A 16,393-nucleotide genomic window follows, 5' to 3' on the forward strand; every position below is an offset into this window, starting at 1 on the left:
CTCCTTTTTATTTCTCATAACTGTTATGCCCATGGTTAACTTATTCACAACGGAATCTTCTTTTACTTAATTCTAACATTACATTTTCACTCATATACTCTAGATTCGTATACGATGAGAAAATAACAAACACATCACTTATAATTGTTGAACCGAGAAATATGTAACTTGACAATCTTATTCTTCTGTTTCATCATGAGGAGAAAGCCATTGCTAATATTTAAAAGCTCACCTTTAGTTGTCTACCTATACCCATTTGAACCAATGGTAGTCAGCAAAATTGTACTTCTCTTTATTCTGATATGCGTAACATATCCACAAGTGTTTTGACGACTTTCTCGAACATCTTAAGTTTAATTGTGCCAATATCTGTAATTCTGTATAGATCATTATTTTCCATCAGAACAACAAGGTAAATAATTTTTCATACATTATAAACTAATCATGATCGAGACACATATGAAAAGTGTACAGAAATCGAGGATTGACTGTATGCTCACATATGAAAAGTGTACCCAATTTTTTTCTAGTTGCTTTCTTTTTTATTCACAACCTCTATCTTGTTCTTATTCCACAACTTATAACAATCAAATTTAACGTGTCTTTTTCCCCCCAAAAATTAGAAGGTTTACCTTTTCTTGATGATTTTAACCTACCACTAGTTTTACTGTCAGGTTTATGATCTTGTGACATCCCACGATTATCACTAGTATTTTGATTTTGTTTCCCATGAATAATGAGATCCTTTTCTTGAGTCACCTCAAGTCACAGTAAACTTTATCTTGTTTTAAGAGCGTAAAAAATTGTACATTTTATCAATTGTGAGAGAGTCGATATAAAATTGTATATTCAGATAACAAATAAATATAAATTAACCTTAAATCTACTCTATCACTTAACTTTTATGGTCTCCAAATATGATACAATTTATGTCAACCGATGAAAATAAAAAAAAATTAGATATAACCTACTAGTCTGGATATTTGACATGAATAACTACTCTAAGTTCACCTGCAATTTAGTGGTGGTCTTCTTCTTCAACACGTCTTGTAAAATTTTATTTGAAAAACGTAGATGTAATTGTTAAAAGACCTTATGACCCTTATGCTCAATCTCTTCGGTCGTCATTGTCTAAGGTATTTTTTTTAACACAAGCAAGGCGTCGTCCAAATTCATCTAAACAAGAATTTCCTTCATCTTTACCTGTCACAATGCAAAAATATGATGTTGTGATCCAACATCGAAATATCATATTTTAAAGTCTTCATTACCGTGATTAGGAAGAGCATACATTTTGATACCAGTTATAGAATAACAACAAATATTGATCACACAAGTACAAGAGACAAAAATAAGACATTAAGATTTACGTAAAAAGTCTTTGACGGAAAAAAGCGTAGGCAAAAGAGAATTTTTATTAATGTAGGAAGTATAAGAATACAATAGAATTTATAGAACCGACTTGACTTCTAACATGAATTCCTAGTATGCATTTGTTGATTACAGAAATATCTTGTTTAGTAAAAATTTATTCAAACTGGGTTCATAGTTTTAACCAACAACTAACAGTAGAAACGTGATTCAAATAGAATTTGGGATAGAAAAATTCTAATAAAACTCTAACACATCATAATGTCAAACAATGCAGTTAAGGGAAAGGATTTAGGGGAAGGAGCTCCTAAAATTACAGCTTTGCAGCTTGAAAATCTGAATGGAAAGGTCAATACCAATATGGAAGGTGCTAACCAAGAAAAATTATATGAAATCGACTCTAATAAAGATGGTGAGAAACTACAAAAGACACAACTGGAGCTCAAAGATGGGAAACTCGGTGGTGATTTGAGAAACCGAGCTGCTGATGTGATAGGTATCATCAATAATACTGATAGTCGGATAGAAAGTGCAGTCCTCTCAATTATGAATGGTCTCCGCAAGGTTTCTGATATGAAAGGTAAGGTCACCTACAAACCCAGGAAATGCCTTTCCTTGATATAAGTTTAAAGAGATTGATAGATGTTGGAGATACTGGAACAAGTGCCCATGAACGGAATGTATTGAGACATTCAGACCATTCAGCCTTCTTAAGGTATTTGGGAACCATAGCTTTTGATCAAATCGGGTGTTAGAAAAAAAGATTGGCTCCTATGGAGTGGGCTCGGGGAGGTGGGGGGAATATTTATGATTGTTACAGTGTCACTAAGAAGATGGCAAGAGCATAAAATATCTTTTGGAAGACGCGGTAACCATAGTGCATCTTCTGCTTTTTTACTTTATTGCATTAGCGTTCCAACAGCATGAAATATAGGAAAGATGTCAAGTGGTCGGTGCGTCTTCCCCGGCACTGTAGCAATCACCCTATCTCGAAAAATATTTTCTCAACCGCTCTATACGGGTCATTTTTTTTTCAACGCCCCATTTGATCGATTTTCCCCTTTTAGGTATCCTGATTTCATATTCAACTAATTTCCATTTTGATGAAGGTATAATTCTGGTTCAACTACGAATCAGGCTCCGGTAGGAAATGTTGGTAGTTGTTCTCCACTTGCTAATAGCTCTGAGGCTGCTAATACGGATTCCATGAAGAATTTCCAATCGAACTCAAACAACATGGCTCGGAATCAACAGTCCAATGGGAGTAGCAACAACAATGACATGGGTTCGACCACTAACAATGGCTACAGAAAATCAGCAGTTATCAGTGACAAGCCGGCACCTAAAACTATAGTTCCCTCTTCGGCCTTCCAACCGGTGCAAAACGGCATTGCTACTGCACCGCAACCTCTGGCACACGGTAAGGTTGATGCAGGAATCGGTAAGAAGATTTTAGCCAAAGCAAAGGGCACGGACCAACAGGTGCAAGTGCAGCATCAACATCACTACCACCACACTTTCCATAACATGCCCCGAATCCAGAAACTAGGTAACCATGATGATTCGTTCCAGTGCGGGTCATCAAACATGTCGAGTGCACCGCATGTTGACACCAACGGTTTGAACGGAAGTGCTTCGGAAAGTAACCATGGAAGCAATGTGCAGAATGGGAATGTCCCTGCTTTAAATTCTAGAGGATTTAATCTTGAAAGTGTAGATGGGGCTCCTGGGAAAGGCGGAGCTGTTGGTGGAATCGGATTCGCAGGTGGCAACCTTGCTGATCGGAACCGTTTCGCTCAAAGAGAAGCTGCTTTGAACAAATTCCGCCAGAAGAGGAAAGAAAGATGCTTTGAGAAGAAGGTAACTGCATTGCATATTTTAAAAAGTTATGACTATTGATTAAACCTTCTGAGCTAAAGCAAAATATTTGCCAGACATATGACTAATCCATGTTGACCCCAATTTAATGGTATAATTACTTTTTAAGCCACCAATAATTTTAAAATCATTACAGTTAAGTCCTTGTCCCTCTCAAAACTTTTTGGTATAATATTTTTAGGACAATATCAGTTTAAAATTAATAGAATTAAACCTTGAACCCAAATTTGTCTGGTTTAATTACTTTTTAAGACCTTTGAATTTTAAAATTAATGAAATTAAACCTTTCATCTCTTAATTTTTATGGTTTAATTACTTTTTAGACCTTATGTATTTTAAAATTAAACAATTTGCTCCTTCACAGTTCAATCCTGACATACTCATTACTCAACCATCTTAGAAAGAATAAAAACTCAAATTTCCCTAGTAGTGTGTTTAGCTTTTGAGGTATCTTATGGGGCTCTCGATCAGAATGGTCACGTCATCTAAGTTGATTTACACGTTCTAAACATTGTTCTCCATTTTTTTTTACTGCTATCGAATTTTTCAGGTTCGATATCAGAGTAGAAAGAAGCTGGCTGAGCAGAGACCAAGGATTCGAGGGCAGTTTGTGCGACAAGTCCAAGAAAACAATAGCAGGGATACAAATTGCTAACCTCGACCCTCTTCCCCTAGTCCGAGCACAATTTTACCAACCAGATTACGGGAAGGGAGCACAGCATTTGGATTCAATAGCACAGGATTATGCTAATAAATAAAATTTACGAACTCTTAATCAAAGACTGAATTTTTTACGAGGACTTGACTCATAACATGTACTTTAATTGTCCGACTTATGCAGCTTCGGCTGGAAATATAAGAACTACTACCACTATCAGCACAAGGTAACAACCCTTGAAAGGGGTTGCCCTTATATATAGTACTATCAGTCGGTATGGTTTTCTGTTTGTTAAAAGACTTGAATTAATGACAATGGTGCTTGATGTCTCAGTGCTTTTCTAAAACCATTTTCTTGGCTACTTTTTGATACATAGCCCGGATTTGGATATTTCTAAATATAATTAATTTCTTTTTCTTTAATTAAGATAGGTTAATAATTATCCATAAAAGATTGAGACATTAACTTTCAAATATTCATTATATGTATTAATATTGTAACACCTCAAAATGGATCTAAAATGGGTCTCAAATAATCGAGTAGGATTCAATCTGGGTAAAAGTATGATTGGATTTGGATTTGGAAAGACAATTGAAAAATGATAATTGAAAGATTAGGACTAAATTGACTAAAGGTTGAAAATATCAAATTTGTAATTATAATAGATGAATTAAAAAAAAGGTAATAATAATGTATATTGAAATTAATGCTTGATGAGAAACATTTCACTATTTTTTATAGTAGCGGGTGTTATAAAAAAAGTGATAATATTGAAAATTACAGTAAGGGTTTGCAATTATCATCGTAGACTAAATATACAATTTGGACATTTTTCTATAACATTGAAACAAGCAATACATGAAAAAGGTAAAAATAATCAACCAAATGACTCGAACGAAAAAAATAGATACGAATTAATTTGAATGCATTGACAAACGAACCACTAAAGGAGATTAAGCTATTGAAAGACCATCGAAAACTGCAAATAAGAGTCGATCGTTCTGAGAAATTATTCACGAACCCAAAATTGTGTATCCAAGTTCAATCTTAGGGTCCATAGCAGAGAAGATAAACATGATTACAAATAAGTGTCATCTTGATCAGTCGTTATGTCGTTAAATCTAACTTTGAAACAAAAAATAAAAAAATAATAGTCAAACGATCGAGAAATAAGATGAAAAATGTGCCACAAAGGTAGATAAAAAAGTGTAAAAAGGTAGAATTATTATTATTAAAAAACAAAAAAAAACAAAGAAAAAAGAGAACTGGTGGTTGACAACCAACATCAAAACCAGTGCCATAGTCGGTTAAACAAAGTTAAAGAAGAAAAGGTTGATAAACATTTCACTATTAGATTAAGAAAAAAATGATATATATTGTCACGCCCCACGAATCTAATCTCGAAACATGTGCAGTAGAGTTTGCAACAGAGGTTCTATGTGGTACGTTGGACTTGACTAGGCCATCAGACTTGGCCCATTCTATGGAGGAAGCTAAAGAGCTCGAACCCGTTCACATTGATCGTGCAAATATGGAAAGTGGCACCATATTATACAATGTCCACATTGGCAGTGCACATATGGATAAAGACAAGGAATTAGAAGAGATTGTGGAGGAATCTTACCATATCCAGTGTGAACAATCATCCAAGGAAAGAATCAAAGTAATTGATGTGATGAGATGATGGTTTGGTTGTCATCCCTTAAATTAAGGGATTTGTAATTATTAGGGCTAATCTTAGCCATTGATCTAGTTTGATCTTAGCTATCCATTGTAAGGGGATTCAACTATAAATAAATATCTCCCCACCTAATTTGTAATCACTCCACTTTTGAGAAATACAAGATCATTCACCCAACTCTCTTTGTTCTTTGTGAGCTATCTCCTTTCTAAGTTCTTTTACTTCCGCATTGCACTAAGCTTTCTTGCTTAGTGTTTTCAAGCTTACTTGGTCTCCAAATTGTCTAAGAAGGGTTCCAAGGTGACTAAGGTTGCACGTTTTAGGCAAGGAGTTTCCAAGGGCGTAACAAGTGATACCAAAGCTAGTTTGTTACAACAAAGAAGGGCATTTCAAGCTAGTTTGGGAGAGATGAGACCATAAAACCAAGACGAGGTCCCAATTGTTGTTGAGGGTATGGAGACAAGTGCTAGGGGAGTGAAGAAGCGAGGGAGTTTAAAAGATGTTGTTGCATCTTGACAAGTGTCGTAATTGTCAAATAATTAATCATTTTTTAGATAATTACGCTAAGAATGTAATATAGAGAAGAAGGGTGTCGGCCTACAGGGATTCGAAAATTTCTAATTTCAATATGAATTGATCTTCAACCAAGAAATCTGTAAAATAAGAAAATTAAAAAGATGGGGGTTTTGAATAATAAAATAAACTAAATAATTCGAATACAATTAAAATGAAAGTAATAATAAAATATAAGAAGTAAATTGTAAATAAATAATAAAGATGAGAGATAACCTTTAGCTTCGTTTCTCCTCAATCTTTCTGAATCAATGAAATAGATTTTACTTTGGATACTTGTCAGTTACAGTTTATAAGACCTAACCCTTATAACTTGCTCTTCTCTCTTGTGAACTGATTTCCAAAGCCAATCCATAAAAATTAGCTCTTTGGATTAATATCGACTATCGATATTAAAGCCAATGTTGGTTTGGAACTAGAAAAACTCGTGCTCGGATTATGGTGTCTAAATGAAAATCAAACCCGATCTTGATTTCCCTTATCAGACCACCACTAAATTTGTTCTTAGGGAATTGAACTTGCTACAAGCCGATTCTTTTCCCCAACTGTAGATCAAAACCTTGATCAAACTAATGCGTGCTCTTTGGATTGAAAATGTTGAGATTTTTGAAGGAATGACGATTGCCTCCCATTGTCTACCGAAAATCAAGAAAGAAATACAAAGATATGAAGTGATTTTTCAATTATCACGAGAATGGATCGAGTCTTTGCTCAACTATCAGCTAGAGAAAAGTTTAACCAAGCATGGTAGAGATCATTCTTGGTGTGTGGAAAAGAAAAAGATGAAGAAGATGTTTTTTTATTAAATTGAAAACTTAAAACAAAGCAGAACCAATTATATACTGAATTCTAAGAATGTACATCTGTCAAGCTTCACCCTAATGGGTATTTATATCTTGAAAAAGCCTAAAGAAAATAAATCACTAATTCATAAAATATTCAAACTCACAATTCTAACAAACTAAAAATCCTAAATAAAAATTATATGAAAACTAAATTCCTAATAAAACAATAAAATATCAAATGTTTAAATTCAATTACAACTTTAAAATTCCTAAAGAATTATGGTTCGCCTTGCTTTTCTCATTTGATCTTGCTATTTGGATTTTTTAATCAGATTTTGTGATTGGTTCAAACATTCAATCTGATTGGCGTCGACTTTTGTCAAATAAATAGAAAAATGTTTAATTCATCTTTTAATTGTTATTTCCTAAAAATAAAAATCATACACAAATTCGAATAAAAACATCCCAAATTAGCACTATAAAAGGAGGTAACACGAATTAATTAATAACAAAATATTAACCAATCAAATATTTTGAGTGAAGGGTTGCCAGACTTGAAAATTTGTACAACGAAGTCAAGAAGGCCCAAAAGGGGACGGAACCACGCCTCCTATTGTTGAAAAGGCCCGATCGCTCGATCACGGCTGATATACAAGAGATCATTGAAGAGTCAGAGGAGAGGTTGGCCATAGAGACTGAGTCACACTAAGAGGAGATGATAACACTTAAGATAGAGATGAAGAGACTCAAAGATGATAAGATGATGACCCTGAGGAAGGAGGTTGAACGACTCAAGGAAGGGCAAGTGTCAGCGTTGAAAAAGAAAACAAAAGAGCTCAAGGGTGAACTATTCTTGTGTAGGTTTGTTATGGCAGCATTGAAAGACTGAAAGATAATGGAGACAACCCAACACCATGGTGATGTTCCCAAACTAGAAAAGATCGAAGGGACGAGATCCACACAAGATATGGAAAATTTGGGGCTTGGAACAATACTTCTGAGTCATGGGCGTTATGGATGATACCACTATGGTAAATATTGCTAGTATATATTTAACTGATGTTACTTTCTTATGGTAGCAACATAGGTTCTCTAAAGAGAAGAGCAAGAAGATTTCGATCGGGATGTGGAACGAGTTCCAAGTCAAGTTCAAAGAGCAATTCTACACAAAAATAACCAAAAAGAGGCATAGACTAAGCTATAAAAAGTAAAACATGATGGTTCATTCAAAAGTATTAAGCAATTCACTAAACTTAGTTTACAAATCTTGTACATGAGCGACGAAGATGGATTATTGTCCTTCACAAACGAACTCCAATGATGGTCCTAAATAGAGATACAACAAGAGAAATCATAAAACTCTCCAAGGCATCAGTCACTACCGAATCCTTAGCAGAATTTAAATTCTTGAAGACAAAATAATTCAAGACAAAGCTTAAATACTAGGGCAATGATGGGAAGATAGAGAAAAACCATCCATGGATATGTCCGAGGAGCCATTAAGTGGGAATATGAGGCCACATGAGAAACCCAATTAGTTCTGTAGGTCAAGAGAAGAGAATAATGACCATTTAACATGCATGAATTGTGCAGAAAAGCAAATGAAGAGATATTGCCCCAAGAATCAAAATTTTCTGCAATCAAGGGAAGAGACGATGAATCGAATGAGGAAATATTCATTCTTGGTGCGATTTTGTTCGTCAAGATGAGGATAAAAGTAGAACAATTGAAGTGCCACTAAGGGGAGAGGTAACAAAGGTTGCAAAATTGGCAGAATAAACCAAGACGTTTAAAGAATAAGACGAGCCTACGAAACAAGCACGATGATCCTAGGTTTGGTCATGTTGAATGTAAGCCAGAAACAGAGAAGGTTGATATAGGTAGACGTCAAAATTGTGTGACAATTGAGGAGTGCTCTAATGGATAATGGGGATGATCAAGACTTTCAACTCTGAGTGCGTACATATCACTAGAGTGGCACGGAAGATAAAACTACAAATTAGTGAATGGATAGGAAAGAAAGACTTCAAGGTAATCCCGTTAGATGACTTTGACTTTGTGATCAATTTAAGTTTCCTTGACTGCATTAAAGTATTCATCATCCCCTTTCTCAATACTTATACGTCTCGAATCCCAAACGACAATGTAATGTTCCCCAAAGCTGAGTTAAAGAGAAAGAGACCAAGACCTTGATTGTAATTCAATTCATGGGAGATGATCCAAGGGACATGAAGATGTCACCAATGGATGAGGCGGTAAAATTGATGCTACTGGCACCATAATCTATAGAGGAATGAGGGCTGATGCATTTTTTGGGTGGATGCAACAAAAGGAAAATAGGTTGAAGTGATAAAAGGTTGGAAGAGACATGCGAGACCTTTTGAGTTTAAAAAGAAAAATATGGGATACCAATGAATTTGAGAGTTCAGACAAAAAAGTTGTCCAAGCCTTTCCTGAACGATTGAGGGGTCCATACCGAGGTAGATCGAGACGAGTAGGAAAAGGTTCTTACGTTTGAGGTGCACACATGGGAATGAGAGATTACAGAATTACATGGAGAAAAAAGGCCAAAACAAATAGTTCATATTGGGGAACACAACAAGTCGAGGCACCAAGTGTGATCCAAGGTGGCTAACTCTGAGTACACTCCGATGGAGCGATGAGGGCATCATTAGATTTAGTGGGGGAGAATATCACGCCCAACAAATTCGAGCCTGAAACATGTGTGATAGAGTTCACAACAGAGATTTTATGTGATGTGTTAGGCTTGACTAGGCCATAAGAGTTGGCCCATTCTATGGAGGAAGCTAAAGAGCACGAGCCCAATTGCACAGACCGTGCAAATATGAAAATTGGCATTATATCAGATAATGTCCATATTGGCAGTTCACATATGAAAAGTGACAAGTAATCATAATAGATTGTGGAGGAATCTTACCATATATAGTGTGAATAGTCATCCAAGGAAAGAATTGGAGTAACTGATGTGGTGAGATTGTGGTTTGGTTGGCTTCTCTTAAATTAAGGGATTTGTAATTAATAGGGCCCATCTTAGCTGTTGATCTAGTTTGATCTTACTCGTCCATTGTAAGGGGATTCAATTATAAAAATACGCCTCCCCATCTAATTTTTAATCACTCTACTTTTGATAAATACAAGAGCATTCACCCATTTCACTCTCTTTGTTCTTTGTGGACCATCTTTTTCCTAAGTTCTTGTACTTTTGCATTGCACTAAGCTTTTTTTTTAGTGTTTTCAAGCTTACTTAGTCGTCAAATTGTCTAAGAAGAAGGGTTCCAAGGAGACTAAGGCCGAACATTTTAGGCAAGAGTTTCCAAGGGCGTGACAAAATATATTAAACCTTTAAACATTATAATATATATATATATATTATAATGTAAACATATATAGACTAGACATGAACAAACTATCTTAGTGGTTAAAGAGATGATTGTTGTCTCTAGAGGTCCTAGGTACGAGCACCAATAATTGCAGGTAAGGATGGGAACAACACCCAAATCCGATGGGTTTCGACCAAACTCGATGAATTAAGATTTGTTTTTTCAAATTTCAGGTTTGAGTAGGGTCAGGTCGGGATCTGGTTTATGGTGAAAAATAAATGACCTGGCCCAATAAATTACCTTATATATTTAGGGACAATTTTAATAATAACCATCTCAATATTATGTTTTCAATTAGATCCCAATTTTTGGTGAATAAAATTAATATTTTTTATAAATATATTTATCTCAGGCTGGGTCAAGTTTGGGTTTTATCTCAAAAAATCGTGTCAGATTTGGGTCAGGTGAAGCAACACCGAACCTGGTGTTGGGTCAGGTTTCGGGTGGGGGCTTATATTTTTGGGTCAGGTCGACTGAAAATTTGACTCAACTCGACCCATCCCCATCCCTAATTAAAGAGTATTGGAGCATTGATTGTCAAATGATTGAGAGTTTTAAGAAGATACACTATCATCCATATAATTTATTTCATTGAAATGAAAGATTAAAATAAGAATGATATTAAACTTTTGCTTGAACCACAAAATAAAGACATTTAATTTTAGTTGGGATAAGACGAATTGAGGAGAGTAAAAGAAAGAATCAGCTTCTTTATCATCTTCAAGTGAAGAGGAATTACAAAAATTATTGCTAAAAGAGAATTTGAAATAAAATCGAGTAGTTTCAACTTGGTGAGTGTAATTCCTTTATTTTTATTTGTAAATGTTTATACTCATTATCTTGTTGGTAATGTATATGTGCATTATTGACTCACTTAGAGTACCAAAAGGATAAATCAAAATATACAGACCATCATTTAAAATAAGTATAACTCGAATTTTCGACCAAACTCGATGAATTAAGAACTTGAGACATACTATTCTCTGAATCCAATCTGGATCAATGTTGGACAAAAGGCATCTCAACTGCTCCACCTATGAATCTACGCAAGGAAAACAAATTCCAAATGCTAAGCTAACTAGCCCAGTACAACACTAACAACTAAACCATACTAAAAGTGTTAATTACATACTCAAGCTAACTGATAAACTGAAATAGTGAGTATACTCGTATACTCACTCTCTACGCTATGGTAGAAATCATGTGCGACTAAGGGATTTCTGCATCTCAAAGCTTATACACCCTTTTAGTCCACTAAGTGTGAGGCCCAAAATCTCTACATCGAACACAACACCCTTGACCAACTCACCCCTTGCGAGAATCAGACCTTTCACCCTAGTTAGTCAGTTTAAAGTGCTTGCTCACTACCTAAAGATATCTAGACTGATTCTATACTTCGTCACCTTATATTTACTACAAGAACTCAGGTGTCTTGATTGTTTCTTGAGCATCAATCAAGGCTAGTTTTATGTTATGCTAATTGATCTTGTTTCTAAATGTAATTAAACAATAATATTGTTCTCACTTGTAGTCTTATTGATGTTACACATAAGTGTTTGGGGTACCTCGAGTCGAATCCCTTAAAATTGGATTTTCTTGACTAAAATTTATTGTTGGTATCAATACAGGCCGTTTAGTATCTATACCCTTGACTTTGTTTCGATACTCTATGTAAGTACCGATACAAAAAGCTCACTAGAATTTCGATCTCGATACCATGCTTGGGAGTCTCGAGATCGTGACCCTGATATCGATGCTGTTGATAGAGATCGATATTGCTACCCAAAAAGTCAAGAATTTTGCCTAAACTGAAGAATAATCTCGATACTAACCCTCCAATAACGAGACCTAATTTGCAAAGTGCACCATTTTAGTAAGAAAAAACTATATCCTCCTATCCCAAATATCTTAAAGAGGTCCTTGATCATTATTAATGTTTATTGTATGATATAAGGATCATAAAGAAGGCTTTATAAGATGCTTAAACATCAAAACAATGAATTCTACTATGATCATGCTCAACATGCTTTTAACTCAATCGTTTAGCTATCTTGAAATTTTAATGACTCAATAAAGGTATGAATAAGTTGTAAGTGTGTTACCTTACTTCTTTGGCTTCTAGAAACTCTCTCAAATTAACCAAGGGTCAGCTTTTCTTTCCCTCTTGATTTTGAATTCTCTCCCACCTCCTTCACTAAACAAAGGTAAGAAAAAGAGGGTTACTAAACCAACTAAGATCTTGGACTAAAACTAAGGGTACTCTAGTTAACTTGAATATACTATAACCAAGCTTGGATTCATGGATCCCTTAAATCTCCATAAAACCCATTTTTGAAAATTAATTCTAAAACTTGCAATATAGATCTTAAATCAAAGTTTGAAGGATGGAGAGAAATATTCTTAACTTGCTTACAACAAACTAAGCTTGAATCCTTGAAACTTTTCATTTAAGAGAGGAAGAAGAAAAAAGAAATTAAGAAGAAGATGATGATGAGTGTTTGGTGGGAAATGGGGAGTGGTTCACATAATCAACATAAAATAAGGGGATTTTTTTAGCATTTGAAATAAAAAATGGGTAAAATACACTTTTGGTCCCTCTAGTTTCTTTTAAAGAAATACTCATCACCCTTCATAAAATATTTTGGACCCAACTCAAGCCCATATTCAACTAAACTTGGGCCTAGCTATTTTAATTGGTATCTTGGTATCTAATAATGGGTTTCAAGTTGACACAAATTACTAACCAGGGTTTTAGGGTATTACAACCCCCCCTCCTAAAAAATATTTTGTCCCTAAATTTTCTACATGGAAAGAAAAGATGCGGATACTGTAGTTTCATGTCTTCCTTGGTTTCCCAAGTGGCTTCATCTACTCCATGATTCCTCCAAAGCACATTTACTAGGGGAATTTTCTTGTGCTTAACTCATTTACCTCTCTGACTAAACTTTGGATCGACTCATCTTTATAGGTCATAACAGGGCTCAACTCGACTTGTTCTAAGGATAGCACATGCGATGGGTCAGAAAGATATCTTCGAAGCATAGACACATGCACATGGAATACATTATGAATGTGCTCCATCTCTGGGGGTAGGCTAGATGATAGGCTACTAGTCCAGTTCTCTCAAGCACCTGATAATAACCGATGAAACACGTGGTCAATTTTTTTACGTCTAAACCGTAGTACTTTCTTCCACAGAGACACCTTAATGAATACCTTGTTTCCCACATAAAAATCAATTTCCTTGCGTTTCAAATATGTATACAAGCTCTGCCTATTCGATGCTTTCTGTAGTCTACTTTGAATTATTCTGACTTTTTTCTCGGGTTCTCTGATTAGATTTGATCCTACTATCTTCCCTTCACTAAGCTCAGTCTAACAAAGAGAAGTTCTAGACTTGTGCCCATACAGATCTTTGTACGGGGCCATATGGAAACTCAACTGATAACTATTATTATACGTAAACTCCACTAAAGGCACATCATCCTCCCAACTACCCTCAAAATCAATAACAATGCACCTAAGCATGCCCTTAAGAATTTGAATATTGTGCTCTGACTGACCGTCTGTCTGAGGGTAAAATTCAGTATTGAAATGGAATTTGGTGCCTAGAGAATTATTAAGAGCTTTCCAAAATCGAGAAGTGAACATGGGGTCTCTATCTGAAATGATCAAAGTTGGTACTCCATGTAACCTCAATATCTCATGGATATAGAGTTGTGCTAACCTTTCTAAGGTGAAGTCCATCCTAATCGGTAATAAGTGAGAAGACTTAGTCAACCGATGTACAATAATAAGGCTTTCAGCTCTAACATCAACTTCTGGCTCAACACATATGCTACAACATTTGCTTTCCTCGGATGGTAGTTAATAATGTAATCACAATCTTTTAACAACTCTACATTTCTACGCTGCCTCAGGTTTAACTTATTCTGGGTAAGAAAATACTTTAAACTCTTGTTGTTAGTGAAAATGTGACACTTTTCCCCAAACAGATAGTGCCTCCAAATCTTAAGTGTGAAAACTACGACTACAAGCTCTAGGTCATAGGTGGGATAGTTCCGCTCGTGAGGCTTAAGCTAGTAGGATGCATAGGCTACTACCTTTCCTTCTTGCATCAACACGCATCCTAGGCTGTTTAGGGAAGCATCATTAAAAATATTGAACTATTTTCCCGACTGATGCAGGGTTAAAACTGGAGCTTGGGTCAAATGGTTTTTCAACTACTTGAAAATGCTCTGCTACTTTCACCCCACACAAACGATACACTTTTCTAAAGGAACTTAGTCATTGGGGCTGCTATCATTGAGAAACCCTTAAAAATCGACAATAATATCCTTTAAGATTTAAGAAACTATGTACCTCTGTTATGCTCTTAGGCGGCTCCCACTCAAGTACCGCATGAATCTTCTGAGGATCAACTCTAATACCATTCGTTGCCACATGTTCCAAAAAAGAAACATCGGATAATAAAAACTCACACTTCCCAAACTCTGCAAAGAGCTGTCACTCCTTGAGAGTTTGAAGAACTATGTAGAGATGCCACTCATACTGATCATTTTATCACGAATATACTAAAATATCATCTATGAAAACCACCATAAAATGGTTCAAATATGGATGAGAAATGGTTCATGAGGTCCATAAATGCCGCCAGGGAATTGGTGAGTCCAAAGGGCATTACCAGGAACTCATAGTGATTGTATGTTGTCCTGAACGTTGCCTTTGCTAAATCCCCTTCCTTAACCTTTAGCTGGTAGTAACCGTATTCATATTTATCTCAGAGAAAACAAATGCTCCTTTAAGATGGTTAAATAGGTCATCGATTCTAGGGAGGGGATAACGATTCTTGATAGATAACTTGTTCAACTGACAGTAATCATATTTAGCCTCATTGATTTGTCATTCTTCTTGACAAAGAGAACCGACGCTCCCCACGGAAAGATACTTGACAGGATAAAACATTTCTCCAATAACTCTTGGATATGCACTTTTAATTCCTTTAGTTCTATCCATTCCATATGTTAGTGAGCAATGGAAATCAGAATGAACCCTAGCATTACTTCAATACCAAAATCTAGCTCTCGGTCTGACAGTAATCATGGCAACTCCTTAGGAAAAACATATGGAAAGTCTGTGACAGTTTAGATATCCTCAATCATTGATACTGTAGCTCTGGTGCCGACTAAATGAGTAAAAAAAATTTTAACCCTGCTCCAACATCCTTTGTACTTAAGGGCTGACACAACCCTTGCACGCTTGGGTTTCTCGCCAAACATCATGATCATAACCCGTTCCTCTTTCCACAGTTTAAGCCGTTGAAGCTTACACCTCAAGCTTGCATCATGCTTTGACAACCAGTCTATAGCCATAATCAAATCGAATTCTTTAAAAAACATATCCATAAGATTAATAGGGAAGGTCTCACCTTGAATCTCAGTATGGCATCTACAATGGACCTTGTATAATAGGATATCTATTCCTAAAGGGTTGGACACTCGAACTCCTATCTAAAGGTTCTCAGTTGGAATATTTATCTCTTGAACCAGATCATAATAGATATAGGAATGGGTAGATGTTAGGTTGACTAAAGCAGTAAATAGAAGAAAAAAATACAATAAATGTACCTGAAATTATGTCGGTAGTACAATAATCCCCTTGAGCTCGGACTGTGTACTAACGAGCAGTAACTCTGGCCTCGACACTGGCCCTAAATCGGGCTGCACCCCTACCAACTTGACCGAATGTAGAACTCCTACCTCTCTGGGTCCTCTACCCCTTTGAACCAATTGAGTTGACCTATGGGTCGATGTTGGAGTCAAATCTCGCACCTCCGGGTAATCTCTAAGTAAATTATCTAGGGAACTAAAATAAAACAACCCCTAGACCCCTATAGACAAACCAACCTATGCCTCTTTCCATAGGTGGAACAGTTGGGAAGAGACTTCACCCTTAAAGAATCCTTAGAACTCGCTAATGAAGCGGTGGCCAACACTTTCCTACGCTGGTCAGATCTACCTCCACCTTTTCTCGTACTCTGAACTGC

The 16,393-nt window shown here is 35.8% G+C and overlaps 1 protein-coding gene across 1 annotated transcript in view; it reads left to right on the forward strand.

The window, feature by feature from the left end:
• LOC120201596 (two-component response regulator-like PRR73) overlaps positions 1-4,243 on the forward strand; it is a 29,898-nt gene extending 25,655 nt beyond the window's left edge. The window contains 4 exon segments of the mRNA XM_039202183.1: positions 1,649-1,963; positions 1,966-2,086; positions 2,481-3,231; positions 3,800-4,243. Of these exon segments, the coding sequence (XP_039058114.1) occupies positions 1,649-1,963; positions 1,966-2,086; positions 2,481-3,231; positions 3,800-3,904 (1,292 nt within the window). The 3' untranslated portion in view covers positions 3,905-4,243.
• Positions 4,244-16,393: the final 12,150 nt, after the last annotated feature.

Source organism: Hibiscus syriacus, unplaced genomic scaffold (assembly GCF_006381635.1).
Source record: "Hibiscus syriacus cultivar Baekdansim isolate YM2019G1 unplaced genomic scaffold, ASM638163v2 tig00007889_pilon, whole genome shotgun sequence".
Classification (NCBI taxonomy): Eukaryota; Viridiplantae; Streptophyta; class Magnoliopsida; order Malvales; family Malvaceae; genus Hibiscus; species Hibiscus syriacus.